Below are 27,110 nucleotides of genomic sequence, written 5' to 3' on the forward strand. Positions count from 1 at the left end.
CAAAGATTGACTTGGTGGACAGGAGAGGATAAGTCAGCTGTAATCTGTGACTCATGGCTTGGAATATTTGCTTGACATCATGTGCATGGGACTGAACAGATGGTCCAGCCCCAGCTTCCAGTCATGTGGCAGCTGCATCTGGCCTTAATATCATTGCAGAGCTTAGGTTGGACCACTGGTGTGGAACAAACACCCCCAGCATCTCCACGGGCTACCCCACGCCGTAGATCCCCTGCACATCACACCCAGCTGCACCATTTCTTGTGCAGATGGTGACCTCAGTTGTAGGAATATCCACTGTGCTTGCTCAGAGGGAGGCTGGGCAGATTTTTGAATGGTTTGACTCGATGATTTTAGAGGTCTTTTCCAGCCTTAGTGATTTTGTGATTCCTCTGGTATTCCCCAGTGGGTTTGGGATATTTACAGCTTCTGCCTGCTGGGGGTTGTCTGTATGATCCTTGCACAGGTGTCCAGCTGTCCTAGAAGCAGGGCTCAGGCAAACTGCAGTGCAGAAGCCCTGTGCTCACACCAACCCAGTGAGTCCTGCTGGGAGGACAAAGCCAGCCAGGGCCTCAGCTAGTTTGGGGCATCAGCGTGGAGTAAATGCAAATCTGTTCACAGAAATACAATAGAGAGGGTCAGGCTTTAGTGTTATCCTGTGAAGATATTTAAGTGTAAAGGGAACAAATTTCAAAATCTTGATTTTGAAATTTTGATTTTTCAAAATCCTTGTTCGACCAATCAAGCATAATTAAAAAAACCAATATGCAATCGTAGCAGGGAGAAGTGGCAAAGTCACTAAAAATGACAAAGGTAATTTGTCCTGCTGCCAAGTACACTGAAAGCAGAGTTTGAAATGGGGTTTGGGAGGCTGTACTGTTCCAGATGATGCACAAATGGACATTTATTCAAGTAGAGCATGGAACAACCTCTCAGAGGCTGTCCCCACCCTTGAAGGACAAGGTGCTGAGCAACCTGGGCCTGCTTTGAGCAGTGCTTGGAGCAGGTGACTCCCAAATCATGGTTCCATGATTTGATCCATGCTTTCCCTTTCATTTCCCATTTCTGCCTCCTTGCAGAGCCCGATGTGACCATCGTGAGTGGCCTCAAGGACGCAGTGGTGGCCGAAGGGGACGATGTCACCTTCAGCTGCCAGGTTTCCCACGAGAACGCCAGGGACGTCGAGTGGAAGCTGCAGGATGTGGCTCTGCAGAACAACGAGATGAACGAGATCTCGGTGGAAGGGGGCAAGGTCCACACCCTGACCCTGAGGAAGGTGACAGAGCAGGACATTGGCACCGTCACCTTCCGGGTGGGACCCCACACGTCCACAGCAGAGCTCAGGGTGAAAGGTGAGGGCTCCCTGTGCTGTGCAGCAGGGCCAGTGGGAACAGGGGGTGCTTTGCTTGTGCTGGCAGCAAATTCAAGGGCAAAATTCACCCCTTGTGTCTTGGGGGTGCTTGTGCTTCAAAGCACCTGTGGCTGGAATCACCAGGGATGAACAGGGGACATTTCACCATCTTCGCAAAGCTCACTGACTCCTGGAGAAATTACTAGCTTGGCTTCACTTCTTGGGGGGGTAGACCTGGAATTTTCATTGCTTCCACCACCCTTTCTAGAATAATTGTGTTTGGAGGGACCATTTGGTCCAATCCCTCTACATCTTCAACCAGATCAGGTTGCTTAGGTTCCTCTTCTCTCTCTTCTCTCTTCTCTCTTCTCTCTTCTCTCTTCTCTCTTCTCTCTTCTCTCTTCTCTCTTCTCTCTTCTCTCTTCTCTCTTCTCTCTTCTCTTTCCCTCCCCTCCTCCTTTCTTTCTTTCATTCTTTCTCCCTTTTGTTCGTTCTTTCTCCCTTTCTTTCTACATTATTTTGGCTAAAGTCTCTATCCAAAATCCTTCTCCTTCTCTCTTAGAAGCTTCTTTTAACCCCTCAGTAAATAATATAGAACAGAAGTCAGAGGTTTTTTTTAGTACTCAACCATTCAGCGGTAGCTTTAACACCGAGACAAAGGTGCCTGGAAAACAAAGCAAAGAAAACAAATCCTTTGCTTTGTTTGTAATTTCAGTGCCACCTCCAGTCTTTAAGGAGAAACTGCAGAGCAGGGAAGTGCAGGAGGAGGACACAGTTGTCCTCTGCTGCCAGCTCTCCCAGCCCAGTGCTGAGGTGAAATGGGAAAAGGGCCCTCAGGTGATCTCCCCAAGCTCCAAGTATGAAATCAGCCATGACAACTGGTAAATCAGTCCATACTTGAAAGATTTATCACATAAAACCAGAAGGCTCTGGCAAATACACCTGTGATAACGGAAATGAACAAACAACAGCCCCTTTGACTGTTAAAGGTGGCTTGTTTTGGGTTTTTTTAAGAAACTTGCCCCACTCCTTTAGTTAGGCTCTGCCAAGAGGATTTTTTCTATTGTCCTTGATTTCAGATGTGCTGTGCTTTCAAAAGCAGCTGAGTCCTTTTGCTTTTGGAAATTCTGTTGTGTCTTAAGCAAGGAAAATGCAGGGACCCAAGTGTGGGAATTACTTCCACACTTTGAGACCCTGTGCCCTCTCTCTGGTCACTCAGGGCTGGAGCTAAAATTAAGCTAGGACTATTTTTGATGCTTAATCATCCTTTGGGCTGCAGTTCTGCCTGGAAAAATGGTGATCCAGGTGAATTTGTTCAAACTTGGACACAACTTCAGCTAATGAGCAAGGCACCTAAATGCTTCCAGTGCCAAATATCTTTAAAATAGATGTAATGTGAAAATATATATCTGGTTTCTTTCAAATCTGATCTGATACAAATACAATATCAAGGTGACTTTTTCTGAGACACACAATCAGGAAAAACAAAGATGAGCCAGGATATTGTTAAATCCCACCTTTTGAGATATCCCTGAGGGCTCTCCCATGAAGGGCAGTCACACTGACTCCACAACTCAAGGATACCAGAATATTGGTGCTGTAAACAGGTCCTCTGATGGCCAATTTGTGTCTCTGTATGTGGTCTCAGCCACTCCAGCATTCCTTGAAAAAAATTCCAGACCCAGGAACCTGAGGAAGCCTGTGCAGTCACACTGTAAATAGCAATTCGGCCAATTGGCTGGAAAAAAAAAAATATATATATATAATATATATCATATATATTATGTATATATGATATATATTCCTATATATCATATAGATACACCAATAAGTGTGGAACCACTGTGGTTCTTCCAGGGAACTGGACTTGAGGAGCTAAACTTTTACATGTTTTTATATGTGGCACTTCATAAATACAACCATCAAAACTCCACCTTGACCCACCATCAGCACAGAGACTGCCAGGGTTCCTTTCTCTGCCGGTCCAGTTTTCAAATAAGGAATATTATAGAAAGATGTTTCTCCATGCCCTCTCCCAAACACACAAGAACTTGGATACCAGGAGTAGGCTGTTGAGGTCTGGTTTTGGTACCCATTTGGAGATACATGCACTGAGATGCTCAAAACTCTGTATCCATGACAATTCCTGTGCAAGAAGGAGCACAGTCCTTGAGGTGCTCAGTGTAAGAGCAGTGTATGCAGTGTCCAGTGATTCTTCAGGAGTACAGAATGCTTAGAGCTCCTGGAAATCCAGCACTGTTGGACAGTTCCCTTTTCCTGACCCAGAGCTGGGGCAACTGAGAGGCATTTTTAAAACTTTTGTTTCATTTTCAGATTCATAAGAAGGGTGAGACAGTACAGATGTTATAATTCACGCTATCAAAATCAGAAGCCAATTTTTCCTAATTACAATACATTTTAAAGTGTTTCTTGGCCTATCAGCTTTAACCACACCATGCTGAAAATGCCTCAAAGCCAATAATCTCAAAATACCCCTTGTGGGTCTCACTACAACACTGTTCTATTTCTCCAAAGTATCCAGTCTTATTTGCAAGGCCATCTTTTGCATTTTTTTCTAGCTCCATTTCTTTCTCAACAGTATCTGTCCTATTCCATGGCATTTCTAAATCAGCATTTCTTGTCTCTAAGTTTGCACATGGATGCACATACTGTGTGGACCTTCTGTCAGGCTTGGAGAATTCCCTACAAATCAATTTCCCACACAGCACCCTCTGTCATTCCTTGTTTTGCTTTCAAACTAACTTTGGAATTGAGTTTGAACCAAATTTAGGATGGTATCAGAGGTTTCATCAAACACCGCAGTCAGCAATGGAACGTGAATTTTTTCCCCCTCTGATTTTTCTTGATTTAGCTTCTGCAGTCACCTTCACACAACCACTCCAGAACCAGCAAGCTGAGGAGGGTGGCACTGTCACTCTGAGCTGTGAGGTCTCCAAACCCAACAGCCCTGTGCAGTGGAAGAAGGGGGGGACAGTGCTGCGAGCCAGTGACAAGTACAGGATGCGCCAGGAGGGGGCCGTGGCTGAGCTCACCATCCACAACCTGAGCCAAGCTGATGCTGGGGACTACACCTGTGACACAGGGGACCAGCAAACCACGGCAGCAGTGCAGCTGAAAGGTGGGGCTTTGCATGGGGAAGGGCTGGGCACAGCTTGGCACCACGGCAGGGGCACAGGATTGACTGATTTGGCAGCTAAATCTTGTCCTGAAACGGGGATCTCAGAGATGAGAGAGTTTTCACAGGGCTAAGAACTGTGTCAGTTGCCTCTAGAAATGGGTCTTTGGTCACTGCTTCTGTGGTTTAATGCTAATTAATTTTCACCTATGAGAATATTTTGCCAATTTTTTCATAGCACACAGGTTATGATTGTACATATATTTAATATTTATTGTGCATGCAACACAGTATAACTTGCAAGCTTTTAATACACATGCAGACATGAATCATGCATCTGTAGCATTGTAATATGTTGCTACGTGCCTGTGTACCTATATTTTCATGAGTTTAGAATCACAGAATGGTTTGGGTTGGAAGGGACCTTCAAGCTAATTTAGCTCCAACTCCCCTGCCATGAGCAGAGACACCTTCCACTACCCCAGATTGCTCCAGCCTGGCCTTGGACACTTCCAGGGATCCAGGGGCAGCCACAGCTTCCCTGGGCAACTTGTTCCAGGGCCTCACCATCCTCACAGAGAACAATTTCTTTCTAACATCTAAGCTAACCCTGTCCTCTTTCAGTTTGAAACCATTCCCCTTTTATCTGTCACTATCTACTTCTATAAAAACTCCTTCTTCCTCTTTTTTTATAAGCCCTCATAATCCTTCTCTTCCAAGCTGAACACCCCCAGATTTATCATTTAGGGCCTCAAATAACAACAACATAGTGCTGTCAAGAAAGAGCCTAACGACATGTTTAACCCAGGAAGCATCACTTGAAAGCAGATCTCAAACTCTGTTGCCCTTTCCATGAAGAAGCAGCAGCCACCACCATCGTGGAGGGGCTGAGGGACGTGGCCACGTACGAAGGAGAAGACGCGGTGTTCGAGTGCAGGCTGTCCCGGGAAACAGCTCAGGATGCCCAGTGGTTCCTGGGGGATGTTCCCCTGCAATCCAACGAAATGAACGAGATCAGAGTGCAAGGGACACGTCACAGCTTGATCTTGAGGAAGGTGACCCTGGAGGACTGTGGGTCCATCAGTTTCAAAGTGGGGCAGCATTCGTCGGCAGCGCAGCTGAAGGTGGAAGGTGAGCAGCCTCCCTGGAAGAGGGGTTGAGCAGGTGCTGGCAGGCACTGCTTGGACTTCTGGAGAGGTGTATTTGGGATTAGGGAGCCTTGGAAATTTTGGGAGATTCTGCTAATCTAATTTAGCAATTTAGAGAGGTACATCTGAGCCAGTCGTTCCAGTTTTTTTTATTGTACGTGGAATGAAGATTAACATCCTTTGATGTTATTTGATATAACAATTAATATTAACATCCTTTGATGTTATTTAATATAATAATTAACATTAACATCCTTTGAAGACCATCCAACTACGCAGCTGATCACATGTCACAATCAATGCTGAAGAGTGTCGCGAATATACTCTGGACTAATCTTCTACTTATGATGCTTTCAGATCATATTTACCAAAAAAAAGTCTGAAAGCTCTGAAAAACCTTTCTTTTAAGATATATAGAAGGATTTTTGAATGATGGCCCACTCCAATGCCTTGTGTTGCTTGTTCCTCTTCGACCTGGTTCCAAACGTAACCACAGACCCCCAGCTCTGCCCTGGGGGTGATGCTGGGTGAGGATGCTGCAGCAGCGCTGGTCCCCTCTCCCCACAGCTGCCCCGGTCACCTTTGTGAAGGCGCTGCACAACCTGGAGCTGCAGGAGGGTGGCACTGCCCACCTGTCCTGCGAGCTGTCCAAGCCTGATGTCCCTGTGGAGTGGAAGAAGGGCGCGTCTGTGATCCAGCCCAGCCACAAGTGCAGCATCCAGCAGGAGGGGAAGGTGCACACGCTGCTCATCCGCGACCTGAACCGCGCCGACTCCGGGGAGTACAGCTGCCACACGGCTGCTGGCAAGACCACGGCCAGGCTGGAGGTCAAAGGTAGGGGTTCCTCTGTGCCCAGCAGTGGTGAGAGGAGGGAACATCGATTTTTAGAGCTCTCTATTTCATGAGAGGCACTGATCAGTGGAGCAAGTGCAACAGAATCCACCAAGTTTGTCAGAGGGCTGGAGCACATGAAGGACATGGACAAGCCCTGTTGTGATAGGACAAGGGGTGATGGTTTTAAACCAAAAGGGGGATGATTCAGATTAGGTATAAGAAAAAATTAATTTTTTTTTATAATGAGGATGGTGAGGCCCTGGCACAGGCTGCCCAGAGAAGCTGTGACTGCCCCTGGATCCCAGGAAGTGTCCAAGGCCAGGCTGGACAGAGTTTGGAGCAGCCTGGGATAGTGGAAGGTGTCCCTGACATTAGCAGGGTTTGTTAAAAGATGAAAGTACCTTCTAATTTAAGCCATTCTGCCATCTAAGTGTAAGCAGAGGCAAGGGCAGCTGTGTTTGATACCTGGGGAAGAGAAAGTGGAAGGGAGACCTTGATGCTCTCTGCAGCTTCCTAGTGGAGATCTACAGAAGAGACAGGCACAGAACTTTCTTGGAGGGTTAAGTAAAGAGATGACAGGCAACAAGTGCAAGCTGCAGTGAGAGAAATTCAGATTAGAAAAAGCCAGACTTTTAACATGAAGGGGTGGTCAGACTTTAGAACTGAGATCCAGAGGAGTGGAGGAATCTCCATCCATGAGATCTTCCCGAGGTCTTCCTTAATTATTCTGTAATTGATCTCTGGCTGCAATATATGAAGCCTTGGATTGTAACCCCAGATTTATATATTCTGTATATATTCTAATATAATCTACATATATTAATCTCTATATTAATAATATTTTATATAATATATTATATATATAATTCTATTTTGTATATTATATTCTATTATACTAGTCTACATTTTCTATATAGTCTATATTCTATTATTTTCAATATAGTCTAATTTTCTGATATATTCTATATATTCTAATATATATTTATATATATTATAAATATACACATATGTATATTTATATTTTTTTCTATTTTAAAATATTTTTTTTATGTTTGCATATTTTTTGAGTGATTTTACCCCTTTCTATGATTTTATTTCAAGGATGGAAAGCTGTCTGGCCCTCAGTAATAACTACTGAACTTTGAATTCTTTGTAAAAAGAAGCCTGGGATATGGGGAGAGAAATTTAGCTCACATAGATTATTCTGATTAATTTTTATTATGTTGATTAATTCCCTTTCCTCCTCCTCCTCCATCTAGGTTTGGCACCCTGGACATTCTCCTTAGGGAAACGCAACCAGAATTGTCCACGAACTTCATAACTACCTCTATCCACACCTTAACAATAGAACACCCCTCTATTTTCTATTTTCTATTTTCTATTTTTGCCTCACCCAGTTTTTATTTCCCCCTGGCCAGGCGCGCCCGTGCTGTTCCAGCAGTGGCTGAGGAACGAGGAGGTGGAGGAAGGGCGCACGGCCGCGCTGCGCTGCGAGCTGACGCGGCCCCACGCGCGCCTGCAGTGGCGCAAGGGGGACACGGTGCTGCAGCCCGGGGACAAGTACCAGATGCGCCAGGAGGGGACACGAGCTGAGCTCCTCATCTACGAGGCTGAGGCTCAGGATGCTGGGGAATACACCTGTGACTCGGGGGATCAGCAGACCACGGCTTATCTGCAGGTCAAAGGTAGGTTGCCTTACGGTTTTACTCATTTTGTGCTAATTCTGTGTCCTTTTGATTAGATCACACTTGTAGATTGTGGGTTTGGTCACGGTAACAAACTCCTGCTCAGAGCATGTGGTTTCAGAGGTTAAACATCCAAAATCTCATGTGCCATATGAGGGAATTGGGGTTTTTTAACCATTGTATGCCTTGGTGCCTGAGCAGCCCATGAATTGTGATTCTTTGCCTTTCTTAGTGTTTGTGGTTTTGGATTTTACAGTTTTATTCATTTTGTATTAAGAATTCTTTTGGTTTGGATTTTACAGTTTTATTCATTTTGTACTAAGAACTCTATGGGTTTGGATTTTACAGTTTTATTCATTTTGTATTAAGAACTCTATGGTTTGGGATTTTACAGTTTTATGCTAAGAATTCCATGTTTTTTGGATTAGATCACACTTGTATATTGTGGGTTTAGTCACCATAACAAACTCCTGCTCAGAGCATGTGGTTTCAGAGGTTAAACACCCAAAATCTCATGACCCAGCTGAGGGAACTGGGGTTTTTTAACCTGGAGAAAAGGAGGCTTGGGAGAAATGTTATCACTCTCTGCAACTACCAACAGGAGGTTGTGGTGAGGTAAAGACTGGTCTACTTCACAAGTGACAAGCAATAGGATGAGAGGAAATGGCCTCAAGTCACACCAGGGTGGGTTTAGATTTGGTATTAAGAAATAATTCTTCGCTGGAAGTTTAGCCAAGCATTGTCACAGACTGCCCAGAGAAGCAGTGGAGTCACCATCCCTGGAGATATTTAAAAGATGTGTAGATGTGACACTTGGGGACGTGGTTTAGTGGTGGATTTGGCTGTGCTGGGTTAATGGCTGGACTTGATCTTAAAGGTTTTTTCCGACCTAAAGGGTTCTGACTCTGTGTTGTGATTGGTGGTGTTGTGCTCTATTTGCTTCCACTGATTTGGCTGTGCTGGGTTAATGGCTGGACTTGATCTTAAAGGTCTTTTCCAACCTAAAGGGTTGTTGATTAGTGGTGTTTTGCTGTGTGTGCATCCACTGAGAATGGTGAGTATGGCATATGAAGACCTTTAGAGGGCCAGAGCAGCATTGGACACCTTTGCAGCATCAGCAGCTGATTCCAAGAGTGGCCAGCAGGCAAACCTGTGGTCCAGAAGGAGAGGAGCAGCCCAGCTGCAGAAGTCACAAGCGGTTTCTCACCTCTGAGCACTGTCACTGATGCAGTTGCTTCTCCACCACAGTACTGCCAGTGCTGTTTAACAAAGAGCTGAAAAACGTAGAGGCTGAAGAAGGGGGAACGGCAGTTTTGCACTGTGAGATCTCCAAGCCTGATGCTCCCGTTGAGTGGAGGAAAGGAGGGGTGGTCATTCAGCCCAGTGACAAGTACGAGCTGAAGCTGAAGGGCAGCGTGGCTGAGCTGATCATCCATGGTGTAGAAGCTGATGACTGTGGGGATTATACCTGCAGCACTGGATACGAGATCACCACAGGGTCTGTGTACGTGCAAGGTAAGGTGGTGGAACATGGTGGAAATGCTCTGGTTTTCTTGCTCCAAAATTCTGGACTTCTTGCTCCAAAATCTTTGACAGTAACTGGCCAAACAGCAGAAAGTCCATTCATTTCTTTCCTGCTTCCAGCAAAGATATAAACACTCACCTCCAGGCTGAGGTTTGACCCATCTTTTTAAGTTAAGCTAGTTTAAAGTACTAACCATACTGTGTTTCAGAGCAGATGGTGGTACTGCTGAAAAACTTGGAGCAGTGGTTGTAAAAATACTGGAATTCTTACTGATTGCAGCTTCTATCATTGTTGATAATCTTATTACTCCTTTAAAGCACCCAAGTGAGCATTTAAATCTTTAAGTACCTCCCTGCCTCATACAATTTCTGCAGATGGTTGCAACACACAGGAGAGCCAGGGCAAGGAGTGGAGTTTCCTCCCAGTGAAATGATATTTGCAGACACACACCCTGCTCCTACAAGCAGCTGGAGGGATGGAAGGTGGTTTCTAACCCTCTTCGAGACAATTTTATTCCCCTTTTTTTCCCTTGGAAAAGCCCTACAAGTTTAACTCTGCTGGAGCTGCGCTTGGGCTTGGGTTAGCTCGGCAGGGAGTGAGCCGTGTGCATTTGTTTTTGTATTGTTGTCTTCAAGGCAATTTTAGTTCTTTTTTTCCCCTTGGAAAAGCCCTAAAAGTTGAACTCTCCTACAAGTAGCTGGAGGGATGGAAGGTGGTTTCTAACCCTCTTCAAGGCAATTTTAGTTCTTTTTTTCCCCTTGGAAAAGCCCTAAAAGTTGAACTCTCCTACAAGTAGCTGGAGGGATGGAAGGTGGTTTCTAACCCTCTTCAAGACAATTTTAGTTCTTTTTTCCCCTTGGAGAAGCCCTACAAGTTGAACTGTCCTACAAGTAGCTGGAGGGATGGAAGGTGGTTTCTACCCTCTTCAAGGCAATTTTAGTTTTCTTTTTTCCCCTTGGAAAAACCCTACATGTTTAATTCTGCTGGAGCTTCGCTTGGGCTTGGGTTAGCTCTGCAGGGAGCGGCTCGTGCGCATTTGTTTTTGTATTCTTGTCTTCAAGGCAATTTTAGTTTTTTTTCCCCTTGGAAAAGCCCTACAAGTTTAATTCTGCTGGAGCTGCGCTTGGGCTTGGGTTATCTCTGCAGGGAGCAGCTCGTGGGCGTTTGTTTTTGTTTTTCCTTTGGCACCTTCTCTTGCTCTGTCGCGCAGAAGAAGCAGCAGTGATAGTGTCTGGTTTGAGGAGCACAGACGTCTTTGTGGGCGAGTCAGCCACGTTCACCTGCGAGCTCTCGCCGCCGGGCGTGAGGAACGTGCAGTGGTGGCTGGACGGGACCCCCCTGCACAACAACCTGGTGACTGAGATCTCTCAGCAGGACGGCAGGATCCACACCCTAACCCTAAACGACGTGGCGTGCCACGACTCGGGCACTGTCACCTTCAGAGCTGGCTCCCTTATATCCTCAGCTAAATTATTAGTCAAAGGTATTGCCCTGTGAGCAAGAAACACGTGGCCACCTCTGGACTTGCTCCATGTGCTGGTGCTTCTGCCTTCCAGGCTACCCTTACTAAATCCTTCACGTGCCCTGCAACCCTCCCACTCTGCAAGTCACCCACTCTCACCCCAGAATTTTTCTGGGTACATCCACACTGATTTTGTTTTTTTCCCCCGCACCTTCCGGTGTTTTTGGATTTTATAGGTGAGGGAGGGTTGCAGGGTCAGGGCTGCTGCTTTCACCTGACATCAAAGAAGAGATGAACATAAATTCAGGCGCTACCACAGATGTTTATACCCCCACTTCAGCTTTTTTTTCCAAAATACCAGAAAATCTTGCAGGGGTGGTAATTCCCAAATTTCCCACTGTGCTGCTCCACAGCTGGGCTACTGGTGCTGAGCTCAGCATGTTCACAGGACAGGTTTTGGGCTGTTCCTGGAAGCCAGTGGGTGTGTGACATTCCAGTAACACAGAGACAAAATGTGCCTTGTTTCTGAAAGGTCATCCCTGCCCTGGCAAAGCTTTCTGGTCTGTTGAATAAATATTTTTCCCATTTGGTAAGGGTAGCCAAAAGCTGCAAATAACACTGAGCTCCAGACTTGATAAAGCAAGCTCCTTCCCACCCAGGACTTTTATAGCTGTGGGGAAGATCTGTTTTTTTTTTCAGTCAAAGTTAAGGCTTATTCCCTGCTTGGAAAATGGATATATAGAGATATAAAGGGTTAAAATATCTTAATGCAAATCTACTCCTGTGCTATAACTGGGCCATAACAGGAATGATCCACAAAATGGAATTGTAGTCAGTGGTTGATGTCTCCTTCTCTGCATCATGTGTCCCTTGTGCATTCAGAAAATTTGGTTCTCTGCAAAGATAAAATGTGAAATCACTTCTTCATTATATAGAATGATGCAGTGACAACAGAGGGCACAGACCCCACAAGTTCTGTGTCAGTTTGCATCTATTTTCAGAGACAGAACCTGGTTCTGAGATCTCCAGGCAAAAAAAACCCAAAAAACAGTGGGCCTAAAACATAAATTAAAAAGAAATGCATTGTTAGGTATCTGCTCAGTGAATTAATGGGCTCCTGAGATATTTCTATTTCTTGGAATCACAGCATCACTGATTTTGGAAGAAATATCTGGAGATCATCCAGTCCAACCCCACAGCTCGTGGAGGTACACATGTGTACGTGGATATTTTGTGCTTCCATGAAGCCAAGATTCCTGAATCGCAAACCTGAATCACACTGGCACTATTTTATAACTGGGTTGGGATAACTCCAGTTACACTGTGGTTAGTAACACTTGATTTCATAGAAAAGTGAAACACTTTTAAAATTCCAACCATCCTTGTATTGACAATTTTGTGCACTTTATTTTGTCCACAAAATTAAGCACAAATCTTTGTTTGAAATATATTTCAGTCTATCAAGCCATCCATGGCTTGCTCTTCATCAAGGAGCGAGCTGACTTTGTTCCTTGTGCCTCATCCTCCTGGTTTAAGGCACGTTGGTAATTTAATTTATTCTGTAACAAGTGAGATCTCAGCCTTCCATACTGGGCCTCCACAGCATCACTGCCCTACAACTGCATTCATTCCATGACCTGGAGTGATGGCTCCCAGGTGGTGGGGGAAGGATGGAGAAGGGGAAGGAGCTGCTGCTGTTTCCTAGCTCCTCTGGGCAGGTGAGAATTGCAGGTTCCAGGGCACACGTTGGCTCCTCAGTCCCAAAGAGCTGCACAGGTGAATGGGGCCACCAAAGTCCTTGCCCTGGCCAAATGTGGTTATGAATAATTAATAACTGTGGTTATTAATTGTTGCAGTGTTGTTGAGGGTCTCCAGGACGAGGTGAGAGATGAGAATTGATTCCCAAGTTTTCAGAAGGTTGATTTATTATATTATGATATATACTATATTAAAAGAATGCTATACTAAAACTACACTAAAGAAAGAGAAAGGAGACATCAGAAGGCTAGAAAGGAATGATAATAAAAACCTGTGACTGACCAGAGTCCTGACACAGCTGGACTGGGATTGTTCATTAATTAAAAGCAATTCACATGGAACAATCAAAGATGCACCTGTTGGTAAGCAACTTCTAAACCACATTCCAAACAATCAGATAATTATTGTTTTCATTTCGTTTCTGAGGCTTCTCAGGAGAAAAATCTTAGCAAAAGGATTTTTCATTAAATACGACAATAACAGCCAACAGCAAGGGGGCAGTGGAACCAGGAGACCTTCTCCAGTACCACAGGTGATATTTGCCGTGAGAAACACATTTCTACATCTTATGGAAGGGGATGAGGTTGTGCTCCCCAGCTGCTCAGTCACCAGACATCTCCAAGATCTTCCACAGAGGCCTCCTCTCCATAAACACACGTGGCAGAGGGAACCTCAGTGAGTGGGATCAAGCCCTGCAGCAAGTCTCCAAGTGGTGTTTGCAAAGCTCTCTTTGCTCCCCGAGGTCTGCCAGGAGCACCCCAAAGCCTCAGCCTGCTGCAGCAGTTCCAAGAGGAGCGTCCCACACAGAGATCCTGTTGGGTTGTCCCAGCTGGCTTGTGAGCAGAGCAACTATTTGAAGAATAAGGACATCGCAGAATCACAGGATGTCCTGAGCTGGAAGGGTTCCTCAAGGATCAGCACAGCTCCTGATATCTCAGCTTTCTCTGACTCTCATCTTTTTATGTTCCTTTGCAGCCCTATTATATATTTTTATTTTAAGCTGACATAATTCTGCTAAGAATGATGTTTCAGAGAGACTTTCATTTTCAGACTGCATTGAGATTTTTCCTTTTGACCTGCATATTGCATTGTAGATGGATGATCCAGTCTGACATCTCAGGAGGGCCCCTTGGCTGCTTTGGGAACTCACAGTATTTTAGGTCAGATATATCTACTGTGCCTTGCAGCTGCCTCGCAAGGAGCAGAACTTGGGTTTTAAAAGTGCTTAAAAGCAACTTTATGGATCTCAACACCTTCAGAGGAGTTGCATATCCAGCTGCTCTCAGCATTTTATGGGCTCTCAGTCTGAGATGTCAGTGATTTATGAGCTCTCAGTGGTCTCTAGATTAAATACTGGAAAGGAAATCCCGTTGTTTTTCTCCAAATAATGTGTCTGCTGCAGGGAAACACACAAATAATCAAAACAATATTCATCTGCTCCTGTGGAGTGCCCTTTTTTGTCACAGTTGTCCTGGATATTTGCTCCTCACATGATTTCAGCCAAGACCACCCCAGGACAGGAATGAGTGTCTGCATTTGGGGACTGTGTTTCTTTCTGATGAGTGGTTATATTTTAGTCACACAAGGAGCTTCCAGTAGGGTTTGTGGTATTTTCCTATTGCTCTGTGAGGTTGAGAGTTGCAGGGAACCACTCCCTGCAGTCCTCTGCATCACACTTCTGCTCCACATTTGGTAAGCAGAAGTGTTTCCCATCCAGTGCTTCCCAGCCTGGAAGATCTCAGAAACACTGGGAGAAGCACTAAACTGGAGAAGCAGCCCAAACTCAGGACTGTTCCAGCACAAGCCTCAGTTCCTGGTGGCCCATCTCCCAGTGTCACGATCACATTCTAATGCACCAGTCTGGCTTCCATCCTGCTTGATGCTGCCACAGGCACAGACTAAACTGCTAATCCCCCTGCTTGCACTGCCACTCTGCTTGCTCCCCACGGGCTCTGTGCTTGGCAAAAAACCCTCCAAGGGGTGATTTCCATGGGGATCCACTAATGCATGTCCTTCCTGACGTGTTGGTTAACAGATCCCACCATTGAAGTGGTCAGTCCCATGCAGGACATAACTGTTGATGAAGATGGCCCAGCAGAGTTCATATGCCAATATTCTAGGCCAGTGCACGCCATCTGGAAGAAAAATGATCAGGAAATACATGCAGATGGGCAGCGAGTGATTATCGATCAGGACTGGAATGTGAGCATGCTAAAAATTAACCCCACGGTCCCAGAAGACACTGGCATCTATTCTTGTGAAGCTGAAGGCATTAAAGTGATGGCTACACTTGATGTTCAAGGTGAGGTCTTCCAGCCAGAGAGGAAGACTACCATGGGTTCCAAATAAACGAGGTAGAAAAGTCATGTCAAGGCTTTTGCAATAAGGGACACGTCAGATACCTGCTCTTGGTGTTCGCTCCAGTACTGAAAATGAGGATAAAAACAGTTGGGGGATAATGGGAATTGAATGTGAAACTGCAGGGTTATCTGATTTCTAATTAACACTCACTCATTACACCACTTAGCCAACCCACCTCTTCAGCAGTGAGCTGGAATGGGATGTGTCCTGATGAACTGTAAAATCACAGGTGTATTGTTGCCCCAAAGGAATAATACAAATATTTTTTTGCTGTTAAAGAGCACCTTTTACAGCACTTTTTACATAAAACCAGTAACCGATGGACAGCATGGAATTCCATTTTATTTTGCTGGGTAAAGGAGGTTGGTAATTTACCTATTTCAAACAGTGATCCCTCAGGAGTTACCTCCTCACTCAGCACTCATATTTAGACCCTGAGGAACAATATATACAAAATTAACAAAAATTTAGGATTTTACATGGAAATTTCTTTTTTTTTTTTCCTGCTCCATATGGAATTCCTGGGTTTGGTTACCAAGTTAATTGGAGTGATCAGCAACAGCAGGTTCTGATTTCTGAATATTTGTGGCTATTTTGCCTTCTTGCTTAACTGCAGTTGGTTGTTAGTGCAGAAGAACAGGGTGTTATTTATTATAATGTTTTCCACATTGATAAGCACTTTCCATTGTAGGGATTTAGAAAGATTTTAATGAACATAATCTAAAAGTATCCCAGAGGAGGTAGGGTTAGCAATTGTTGTCTGCTTTCCATAATTATGGAAACCAGTGTTTCCAAAGTACACAGATAAACAATTTGGGTTGTTCTAACAAAAATTACACATTCTCCAAGAATAGTCTGCAACCCCCTTATTGTTCTCCATAAGTATAAATATTATAAAATTCAGAATATTTTTAGTATTATAGAAGCCCAGAATACTTTGGGTTGGAAAAGACCTTAAAGGTCATGTAGTTCCAAACCCCCTGCCATGGGAAGGGACACCTTCCACTGTCCCAGATTGCTCCAAGCCCCATCCAACCTGGCCTTGGACACCTCCAGGGATGAAGAGTCCACACACAACATCTCTGAGCATCTTGTAATTAATAATAAGTTAATAAATATCTGGTGCCTTGTGCTTTTTCGGTATGTTTGTTTGTTTTTACCATTAAATAAATACCTCAGTTTGGATGCCTGTTAACATTTTAATTATTTTTACTAATTTTTTTTTTTTTTTTTTTTTTTTTTTTTTTTTTTTTTTTTTTTTTTTTTTTGCTGGGCACAGTTCCAAATTATCTTTAGAGATCTAAACACGGATGTCTTGGGGTCTTGGTTTCTAACACAAACCATGCTGACCATTTTATGGCGTTTGTGCAAACTGTATTTACTCAACCCTTGTGCATGTCATTTGTCCCTGTAGCAACATGAATTATACCCACATGCACCAGCCCAAATTTAATTTGGCACACAGCTGATTGTTTCTGTCCAGGTGACAGCTGATGCATGGCTGGAGTGTGGAGCTTTGTGCATGTTTCTGACCCCACAACTCACCACAGAGCATGGGAAAATAAACCTAAATGGCACAGAGCTTTTATAATGATTCAGAAATTTACCATTCAAAGTAATCTTGATAGAGATTTTGACTTTGTGTGTTTCCTAGAGGGAGAATTATCTTGGATAATTGTCAATATAGCTTTGCCAGCCATGATATTCTCTTACATTTGCTTTGCAAGAAAAGTAATGAGATTTTATCATGAGCTGTCAGTGGATTCACATCTCCCCTGTCACGATGACAATTGTGTTATCTGGGAGATCTTTGGGAAACTGTCATAAGAAAAAAGGAATTTGATTGCACTTTATTTTCCTGAGCTATGCCTTCCTATTGACTATTGGCCTGATTCATACAAATATGACTATTTTTTTCTTTATTTATATAAAAACCAGGTTTTTGGAGGAAACGTGGATGAAGTGCTGGAGGTTCTAGAGGTTTATCATTACTTTTAAACTGTCTTTAAATCTTTTTATTGTAATATTTTATTAGAGGACAGATTGCCGTCAACAATTAAACCTACAAGCACAGTTTATCGCATCCACGTTTTTCCATCAGCTTTGCAGCAGTGGGAATCATCCAGTGCTCCGAGGCTTGCTAATATTCAGAGATACAGAGCCAAATAATTAATACTGTTCATTGTCCTTCTTTTCTAGCCAAGAACAGCATTGTCCAGGGCCTGGAGAACGTGGAGGCTGTGGAAGGAGGGGAAGCCCTGTTCGAGTGTTACCTCTCCAAGCCTGAGACCTACAATTACAACTGGCTGATTGATGATGAACCTGCCAAAACCACGGAAAACACTGAGATGGTTTACTTTGAAAATGGACTCAGGCATATCCTGCTGCTGAAGAATTTAACTCCCCAGGACAGCTGCAGGGTGACTTTCATGTGCAGCGATGCAGTGACCTCAGCCTTCCTCACAGTCAAAGGTAACTCAGGTGCTTGGGCAGGGGAAATCTTCAATTTCTGCTTGGAAAGGGGAAGGAAGCCAGGGAAATATGATGAGTAGCAGCAAAGAAATGTTGCATTTGTTGTTTCTCTTACCTAAATGTTCTTCCCACACAATAAATAATAATACAATCACTCAGGTTGGGAAAGAGCTCCAGGATCATCAAACCCACCACTAACCCACAGAATCACAGAATGGATTGGGTTGGAGGAGATCTTAAAGATCATCCAGTGCCACCCCCTGCCATGGGCAGGGACACCTTCCACTATCCCAGGTTGCTCCCAGCCCTGTCCAACCTGGCCTTGGGCACTTCCAGGGAGCCAGGGACAGCCACAGCTGCTCTGGGCACCCTGTGCCAGGGCATCATCACCCTCACAGCCAAGAAATTCTTCCTAATATCTCATGTAAACCTCTTGTCTGTCCATCTGAATCCATTCCTCTTGTCCTGTCACTCCATGCTCTTGCAAAATGTCCCTCTCCATCTTTCTTGTTGGCTCCCTTCATGTAAAAAATAAGGTCATCCCAAAGCATTTTGTTTTCCCTGAAAAAATCCAATTCTCTCACCCCTAAATGGCTGATGCTTTACCATTTCCTTGTTTTCTTGCTCTGTAGGATGTGAGATGGTTTATAAGCAGGATCAATTGGCACTGAATTAGCAGCAAATTACTGTCTCAAAGCTGTCAGGATTCTGATGAGTTTGGTTGTGTTTATAGACACTTCAGGGCTTCAGAGAGCAGGGTTTTATCAGCAACAACATTATCTCTGTCTCCTTTTACTTTATGCTATTACAGGAGACCCCAGTGGGGACCAGAAACCCTTTCTGTACACAAAAATAAGAGTACAAAAGCAGAGATCAGTCCCTACTTATGGATTAGATGGGGTTTGGAGCAACCTGATCTGGTGGAAGGTGTCCCCAAGGCAGGAGATGCAACATGATGAGCTTTAAAGTCCAAAGTAAACCATTCTGTGATTCCAAACCTTCTGTTCTGGCAATGTACATAAACCTTTTAATGATCTCCTTGCTCTCCAAGGCCTGGCTGTTCAGAGTTTCAGCACAAATATTTACAAAATCTCGCGATTGTTTCTGTAACTGAGGGCTTGACCGCTGATTTTAATCTACAGGGTGGCGCCTGCAGCTCCTGCAGCCCCTCACGGATGTGGAAGTGTCTCTGGGGGAAAAAGCAACATTTAGCTGTGTCCTGAGTGAAGCTGTGCCAGTGAATGAAGTGGCCTGGTACAGCAATGACATGGAGATCCAGGCGGGGGAGGACTGGGAGGTACAAGCAGACGGAAACAAATACAAACTCATCCTGAAAAAAGCCCAACTGCATCACTCTGGAGAGGTGACCTTTGCTTCCAGGGAAGCCATTTCATCAGCCAAGCTTTCTGTGATTGGTAAGTGTGTGTTGTTCCAGCCCAGGGGCACTCAAAATCCCACACTTTGGTATTGAGCTACAGCATCGAATTTCCCAATCTTTGTGTTGATTCTTTCCACTTTGCCTCACATGTACCAAAATAGCATTCCTAGGCTGGGAAGATACTACGGGCAACTTGTTCTTTGACCAGATCCACCTCATCAGAAGAAAAATACATCAGGCTAGTGATGGTAGAGACGCTCCCCAACTTTCTTTAGCTGCAGTCTTTTGTAAAATGTAACATAAACTCTAACAAAAATCAGTATTCTCAGGGCTCAACTTCACTCTTGGCAAACGTGGACAAGGGAGGGAGCTGAGCTAGAGTCCATGTGGAAAGATTATCCAGTACAGCAGAGGAATCTTTGAAATCCACTAATCAGGGTGCAGGGCAAACAGTTTTCCAGATTAATGAGTAGCATATTAAAACCCTCAAGGGGGGGACACCCAGGGAGCACACACCTCCTGCTCCAGAGACACAGAGTGAACAGCTAAGTAGGGAAGATGATAATTCCCTAATTCCCTCATGGAGCAGGTTGAATGATGCCATCAGTGTCCATTTCAGCAACCAGGATCTGGCTCCTTCCCACAGTGGGACCAGTGGGTGACCCAGCAGTGGTCATACAGCACCATCCCAGTGATGGTTACGAGATAATGAAATGTATTTTAGCTGTAGCTGAGATTTTAAAGAGTCACTGATGGACCATCTATACTTTAAATGGCTACAGGCAATCTCAGCCTAATGATTTCTGAGACTTAAGGGATCTCTGTTACACATTCCGGTCATTCCCATCACAATTAGAAAAAAAAAAGTTTGATGGATTTAAATCAGCTTTTTCTAATTTTGGGTACTTGCATTTAATGAACTTCAAAATAAAAATACAATACTCTTCCTGTTGACAGATTTTTCTCTATGAAGTTTGGCTGACAACAGAGAAAAGACTTTATGTTGTTCTTGTGGTGTCCAGAGTTAAAAAACTGGCTGTTGACCATATTTGCCTTTAATTCTTTGGATTGCTATATCATGGTAGATCATTTACATCATAAATGTCTTGAACTCAAGACAGAAATAATTATCTCTGTCTTTTAGGCCAAAGTGTAATGTAAGCAAGGAAGATTTTCCAGTGTACTGAGTGTAGGGGATTGGGATTAGATGATCTTCAAGTTCCCAACCCAAACCATTCTCTGATCATGGACAGCAGGACACCAGATCATTCCCATAACAAATTTATTTGTTATTTCCTGATGCTGTGACACATACTGCAATCACACAGAAGTGGAGTGACTTGTTATTAAAATATTTCTGTTATTCTTTAGTCCCATAATAACTTCATTTCAATTAAGGCCAGACCTAAAATAAACACAATCAAGGCTCATTTCATGTGCTTGAAATTTTCAGTTAAATTCCTTGCTAATATGGACTGTGCAGGGTTATCTTTATTCTAAGCTTGGTGGGACAAAGACGTTGATTATATATACACAAGAGGTTAATTATTTGAGATGAGATTGGAAAATGAATGTTTGTCATTGGCAGCATAGGGCAGACAAGGATAAATCAGTGGTGCACAGGTGCTTGTGGTTGTGACTTTATGGTGACTTTACACTCAACTTTACAAAAAAAATACTCAGTCTATTGCGCTTCCGCCCTCATGGCTTGCAGAAGGCTCTTGTGAAATAGGAGCCTCCTTGAGCCCAGTCTCATAAGCTCTTGGAGGTCTGTTTCACATCCAAGATAGCTCAGCTACCTTAGAAGGCATAAAATCAACAGGATGGCTTCTGTTGCAGTGTTGGAAACAAAAAGGTTTTAATAAAAAGCAAAATAACGAACTCTTTACAGAGAAAAACCAATCCGGGTGCAAGAGGTTCTTGCTCCTGGTAAAATACCTCACAAAAGCAATTAGTTTCTTTTTATCTTCTTTTTCTAGTAATATGCTCAGGTGGGACCTTTTGGCTTCCAATTAGCTATCCTTTAGTCGGAGGTGAAGCCCCCCAGGTCCTATGAGATGGCTTTTTCACCTAATCGAGGAAAGAAACTTCTGGGCTTCTTTCCTTTTTAAGGGGACAAAGGACAGTTTTGTCACTTCGTCAACAAGGGGCACATTCCTACACTCTTGGGTGTTTTAGGATGGAGTGTCCCTGCTCACATCATACATCACAGCACCTCTGTTGTGCCCCCAGCCCTCCCCGAGCCACCCGAAGCGCCAGAGGTCCTGAGTCAGAGCAGCCACTCCGTCACCCTGTCCTGGCACAAGCCGCTGGGTGACGGCGGCCAGGACATCCTGGGCTACAAGGTGGAGAGGAAAATCCCAGGAGTTGGCTGGCAGTCCTGCAGCGAGGGCCTCATCCCAAACACGGAGCTCACAGTGGATGGCCTCAGCCCGGGGGAGCCCTACAGATTCCGAGTGTCGGCCATGAACAGAGCGGGGGCCAGCGAGGCGCTGCACTTCCCCCAGACGGTGCGGTTAGGTGAGGATGGACACAGGCTCCAGAGAGGGCTGCAAGCTCCTGCAGACCCTACATTTTGCATGGCATGCCTGCTTCACCCATTCCAGGCATCTCCCAGTGCAGTATCTTTCAGTGCTTGGCTGCCAACACAATAGAGGAGGACGAGCTTGGGATAAAAAAGTCGTTCTGGGCTGCTGTGAACAAAACCCAGCTGTGTTTTTAGCACTGTTCTTTGATGTCCTCCAAACTGCATCCAGCTGTCTTGCAGCCTGCGCTGCATCATCCACGTGCTGGCCCCTCACCATGGGTTTCTTGTACTGCCCCCGTGTATTGGCCACGAGTGTCTTTTCTGGTGGAGTTAGGACGGAAAGAGTGAAAAAGGGCATGCTGGAATGTGTTTGGGGTAACCAAGACCATGAGTGGGCAATGTTGTCTTCTTCACCCATCTTTCTCTTTTTTTTTTTTTTTTTTTTTTTTTTGTTGTTGTTTTTTTATGCATCTTTTTCAAGAATTCCCCCAGAGAAATGCTGGGGGACAAAGTTCCTTTGCTGATTGATGGTGAAACTTTGGAAGCTTCAGTGAAATGTGGACTCTCTCTCGGTCTTTCTTTTCTTGTAACTCTTTCTCTGGTATCACTCATCTAAGTTCTTCAAAATGAGTATAATGATAAAAAAATACTCTTTTGCTTAGGGTTGAGGTACACAATGACGTTTTTTTGTAACAATAACTGCTGCCAGTGCTGGACCCTGGTGACTCTGCACATGCTGACTTTGTCAACAACAAACCCAAGACATTTTGGGCAGCAATCCTCTCACCCTGGTGAAATGTGCAGAGAGGAAGGTAACTTTGAGGGATGTGCTGCTTTTGGGAATCCAGAACTGTCTTCTACATCCTAGTCAGCATCTCTGAGTTTGATGTGTTTTTCTTTGAGGTATCATGGTTCTACAAACAGCATTCCATTGGTAGACCTCCTTCCAAAGTAAAGAAAATGCAGAGAATTTTTGGGTTTTAATTATTTATGCTTTTTGATAATTTTTACTCTTCTTAAGATAGCATAAATATGTATCTATGTTTTTCTTTTTATTTCAAGGCAGAGATGAATGCTGCTTTGAATAATCTCTTTTCATTCTATTTATTGTTTCTTCTTTGTCTTATATCACAACTTCTTCACTTTGAAACATTTAAGATCTAGAAATCTGTAGAAGTTCTTTTATACTGATGATGGGTAAATGAAGACCAGCAAACAAACACAGGAATGTGGAAAATGCAACCACTTCTGCATGTATATGTTTAGATGAAGCTGATTTAAGCACTGGGAGAGCTTGGAAAGTTGTTTTGATATTATCTTTGGAAGTGCACACTTTGGATGCTACCAGTCTTTCATTATTTTTTTCCCCTTTAGTTATCTACAACAGCTGAAAAATCTGTAAATGATGGATGGGTTGCTTGGATATTTTATGGAATGGAGTGCCTTAAAGCCAGATGATTGTTCTTTGTGTTAATTCACTTTATTTCTGTAATTGCAGAGCCTCCAGTTACCATCACCCAACCCTTGGTGGGAGGATCTGTCTCGGAAGGGGGGGTGGCTCGCCTCGAGTGCACATTATCAAGTAAAACTGAGGAGAAAGTGACTTGGTTCAAGGGTAAAGAGCAGATAAAAGCTGGAGGGAGATATGAGATCCTCTCTGATGGAACGAAGCAGATACTCATTATCCGTGGATTTAAACCTGAGGATCAGGACAGCTACACATGCATGGCTTCTCCAGAAGTCAAATCTGTTGCCAGCCTATGTCTTGAAGGTAAAGTGTACATTTCTGGGGTGTTAAATCAGGTCTGGTATGGACATCCAGGGCCATCTCCACAGCTGGGACTGGAATTAATTTTCTTTTACAAGCTATGATAACAATCCACAAGGAATTGGTTATTTTCCTGTTTGGCATTGCCCAGTGTGTTCCTGCATCCCAAATGGTTTTGAGTTGCTCAGATTAGAGTTTCTGGAGACAGATATTTAAGGCGTGACATTATTGTCTCTACATGAGTTTTTGGTGCCTTTTGAGATGCTTTAGGGTATTCTGTGGATGTCCCAGACAACCTGGAGCATCTCAAAAGGGACTGGGCAACATGCAGAGGAGTGTGAATGTGTCCCAGACACCTTCAGACTCAGGCACATCCAACCAAGCAGGTGTGTCCATGTGAGATGGGAGTCTCAGCTCCCAGCACAGCCACTGGAGATCTGTTCAGGACAGACAGGGAAGCCCTTTATATCTGGGAGATTGGATGAGCCTGGGTAGCTTTCCAGGCCCCACTGGCAGTCTTAACAACCAGTTCATCGACTGCAACTATAAAAAGGGCACAAATCGATTTATTGGGTCCAAATGTGCAAGGAATAAATAAATTTTTAAAAAGTTGTTTGGTAATATTTTAAGTGCATGCATAGAATCACAGGACTGTTGAGTTTGGACAGACTTCCTGAAGATGGTTTGGTCCATCCTCCTCCTCAAATTGTGGTCAGCTAGAACAAGTTCACCAGGACCAGATTCAGTTATATCAACTTCCTAGAGAGGGTGTGAAGTCTCCTTCTCTGTAGATATTCAAAATCCATCTGGACACTGAATAATGGGATCTAGGGGACTGTGCATGAGCAGGGAGGTTGAACTAGATGATATCCAGCAGTCCCTTCCAACCTCCCCCATCCCGTGATTCTGTAAATTCGCATGTTTTTCTCAGTATGATGCTTAGTTAAATGCCTCTGAGACTCTCCAGAGTAGAACATTTCCATGTGCTTTCACCAAGCTCACAGATTTTAACTCCTCATCTGTTTCACTCCCTGCAGTTCCCACAGTGTCAATGCTGAAGGAGATTGCCAGAGAAACTCCCCCTGCCAGCCGGGCTGAGGAGCAGGTGGATGGACACATCCAGCCCAGCTTGCCCCCTGAAGCTGCCCAGGAGGGAGATCTGCACCTCCTGTGGGAAGCCCTGGCCAAGAAGCGCCGTATGAGCCGGGAGCCCACCTTGGATTCCATCAGCGAGGTGCCCGAGGAGGATGAGAAGCTTCAGAAGCTGAGGAAGGAGGAAGCAGAGATGTCTCACTACTACTCGGAGGAGTACTCCACGTGTGACGAGCTGGCCAGGACAGGAGAGGCAGATTTCTCTTTCACAAGCTCTGATGACGAGTCCAGAGCTGGGACTCCTTCCCTAGTGAACTACCTCAAGAAAGCTGAGAAGAAGAGCACCAGCATTACCAGCAAGGTTCAGTCCACCTCCACAGGAAAACTATGGAAACAGTGGGAGACTACCACTGTGGAGACCACTGTGGCCACCACAGCTGCTCAGCCAGCTGAGCCAGAGCTGCCAGATTTGGACGACCCCTCCATGAACAAGGCGGCTGTGAAGATCCAAGCCGCTTTCAAAGGCTACAAAGTTAGAAAAGAGATCAAGCAACAAGAGTGCCCAGTGTTCACTGAGACCTTCAAAGACTTCTCTGGAGAGCCTGGAAGCACCCTGCACCTGGAGTGTGTGGCCCACAGCAAAACTGACATGAACGTCCGCTGGCTGAAGGACGGCAAGGAGCTCTCGGATGGTCGCTACTACCACATCGACAGCTACAGCGACGGCACCTGCTCCCTGATTATCGCCGGCCTGGACAGGAAGGATGCAGGTAAATACACCTGTGAGGCATCCAATAAGTTTGGCAAGGTCTCACACAGCGCCAAGGTGGTGGTTGGCACTCAGGAAGCTCAAGCTCTTGCTAAGGAGAAGAGGAGTAAGCAGAGCACCGACAGCGAGACGGAGAGCTCGTCTGGCAGCGAGCTGGACGATGCTTTCCGAAAAGCAGGAAGGAGACTCCACAGGCTCTTCAGGGCCAAGATCTCCACAGAGATCTCTGATGTGGAGGAAGAGCTCTTTGTCAGCGCAGATGAAGGAGACATAGACGTGGTTGACCACCAGACGTACCGTGAGGATGACCAGTACATCTACATCAAGTTTGAAGTCATGTCCGAGGCCAAGACAGCTGCCACACGGTTCAGAGAGATGTTTGGCGCTCTGGGAATTCCAGTGGAGATCGACATCTTGGAGCAAGGCCCGAAAAAAATAGAATTGCGCATTGGGAAGGCATCACCTCCCACCCTTGGAAAGTTTCCACCTCCAGCGAGACCTCCACCACCTTTGCTGACTTCTGACACAGGTAGGGGAAGCAGACCTTGCCTATTCCTTGGAGAAGACAGTGGGAACAGGTCACAATGTAATTTTTTCACTCTCAAGCAATTTTTTTTTTAGCAATTTTTTTTTTTAAATTTGGTGCAGGTATTTTATGAAAGCTTTGCACTTTTAGAAAAAATAATGCCTTTCTTATTCTTTTTCATTTTGAGGGAGAGGAGGCACGCTGGTGGGAAGGTTATAACATATTAACTTACCTGTGAACCCCCTTGAGACCTACTACAACATGACCATAAAATGATTATTGTACTTAAATTAATTATGTAGGGTTTAGAATGGTCCTGAGGGAGACAAGACATTTTGGCAAGGATAGGAGCAGGGACAATATATAGTTGGCAGCTGTGGTATTGCGGTGCTGATGGAATATCTTTGCAATGATAGGGAGTTTCTTGACTCTTTTCTAGAGAAAAGATATTACTTTGCAATTAAAAAACTGGAAACCAGAAGTCTGGGCAGCAGGGGCCTAAAATATACCTTTAGATAAAACCAAACTTTTCTTTCTTCTCTCCAACCACCCCAACTTCAGCCCCCATGTTCATGACTGAGCTCCAAAACCAAGAGGTCCAGGACGGGTACCCAGTGAGCTTTGACTGCATCGTGATTGGCAAACCCCTGCCCACGGTTCGCTGGTTCAAGGATGGCAAAGCTATTGAGGAAAACGATCACTACATGATCAACGAGGACCAGGAAGGGTGTCACCAGCTGATCATCACCGCCGTGGTGCCCACGGACATGGGCGTCTACCGCTGCCTCGCTGAGAACAATATGGGCGTGGCTTCAACCAAGGCTGAGCTCCGTGTGGACTGTAAGTCTCAGAATCACTGTAGAAAAAAACAATTAAAGGAATTAATTGCTGAGACCTGGTTAATTTATTTTTTTTTCCCAAGGAAAGCACCATTTGATGCTGTTTGTGGAATTTTCTGTCACTCGGGGTCACCAATCGTGGGGGTGTTCACAGGGGTCCAAGGATGAGGGAAGAGATGAGAATCTTGACTCCATGTTTCAGAAGGCTGATTGATTATTTTATGATATATATTATATTAAAAGAAAATTATATATTAAAACTATACTAAAAGAATAGAAGAAAGGATTTCATCAGAAGGCTGGCAAGCAATAGAAAAGAATGGAATGGAATGATAATAAAATCTTGTGACTGACCAGAGAGTCCGAGCCAGCTGGACTGTGATTGGCCATTAATTACAAACAACCACATGAGACCAACCAAAGATGCACCTGTTGCATTCCACAGCAGCAGATAATCATTGTTTACATTTCCTTTCTGA

At 44.5% G+C, this 27,110-nt stretch overlaps 1 protein-coding gene across 1 annotated transcript in view; it reads left to right on the forward strand.

Annotated features, from left to right (window-relative positions):
* OBSCN (obscurin, cytoskeletal calmodulin and titin-interacting RhoGEF) overlaps nucleotides 1–27,110 on the forward strand; it is a 177,510-nt gene that overhangs the window by 86,407 nt on the left and 63,993 nt on the right. The window contains exons 54-67 of the mRNA XM_066554246.1: nucleotides 1,080–1,352; nucleotides 4,224–4,490; nucleotides 5,349–5,618; nucleotides 6,203–6,469; nucleotides 7,888–8,154; nucleotides 9,403–9,669; nucleotides 10,890–11,162; nucleotides 14,935–15,201; nucleotides 17,460–17,732; nucleotides 18,875–19,147; nucleotides 21,343–21,630; nucleotides 23,136–23,408; nucleotides 24,443–25,795; nucleotides 26,354–26,632. Coding sequence (XP_066410343.1) covers nucleotides 1,080–1,352; nucleotides 4,224–4,490; nucleotides 5,349–5,618; nucleotides 6,203–6,469; nucleotides 7,888–8,154; nucleotides 9,403–9,669; nucleotides 10,890–11,162; nucleotides 14,935–15,201; nucleotides 17,460–17,732; nucleotides 18,875–19,147; nucleotides 21,343–21,630; nucleotides 23,136–23,408; nucleotides 24,443–25,795; nucleotides 26,354–26,632 — 4,890 coding nt within the window. The remainder of the gene's footprint in view (nucleotides 1–1,079; nucleotides 1,353–4,223; nucleotides 4,491–5,348; nucleotides 5,619–6,202; nucleotides 6,470–7,887; nucleotides 8,155–9,402; nucleotides 9,670–10,889; nucleotides 11,163–14,934; nucleotides 15,202–17,459; nucleotides 17,733–18,874; nucleotides 19,148–21,342; nucleotides 21,631–23,135; nucleotides 23,409–24,442; nucleotides 25,796–26,353; nucleotides 26,633–27,110) is intronic.

Source organism: Molothrus aeneus, chromosome 1 (genome assembly GCF_037042795.1).
Source record: "Molothrus aeneus isolate 106 chromosome 1, BPBGC_Maene_1.0, whole genome shotgun sequence".
NCBI lineage: Eukaryota > Metazoa > Chordata > Aves > Passeriformes > Icteridae > Molothrus > Molothrus aeneus.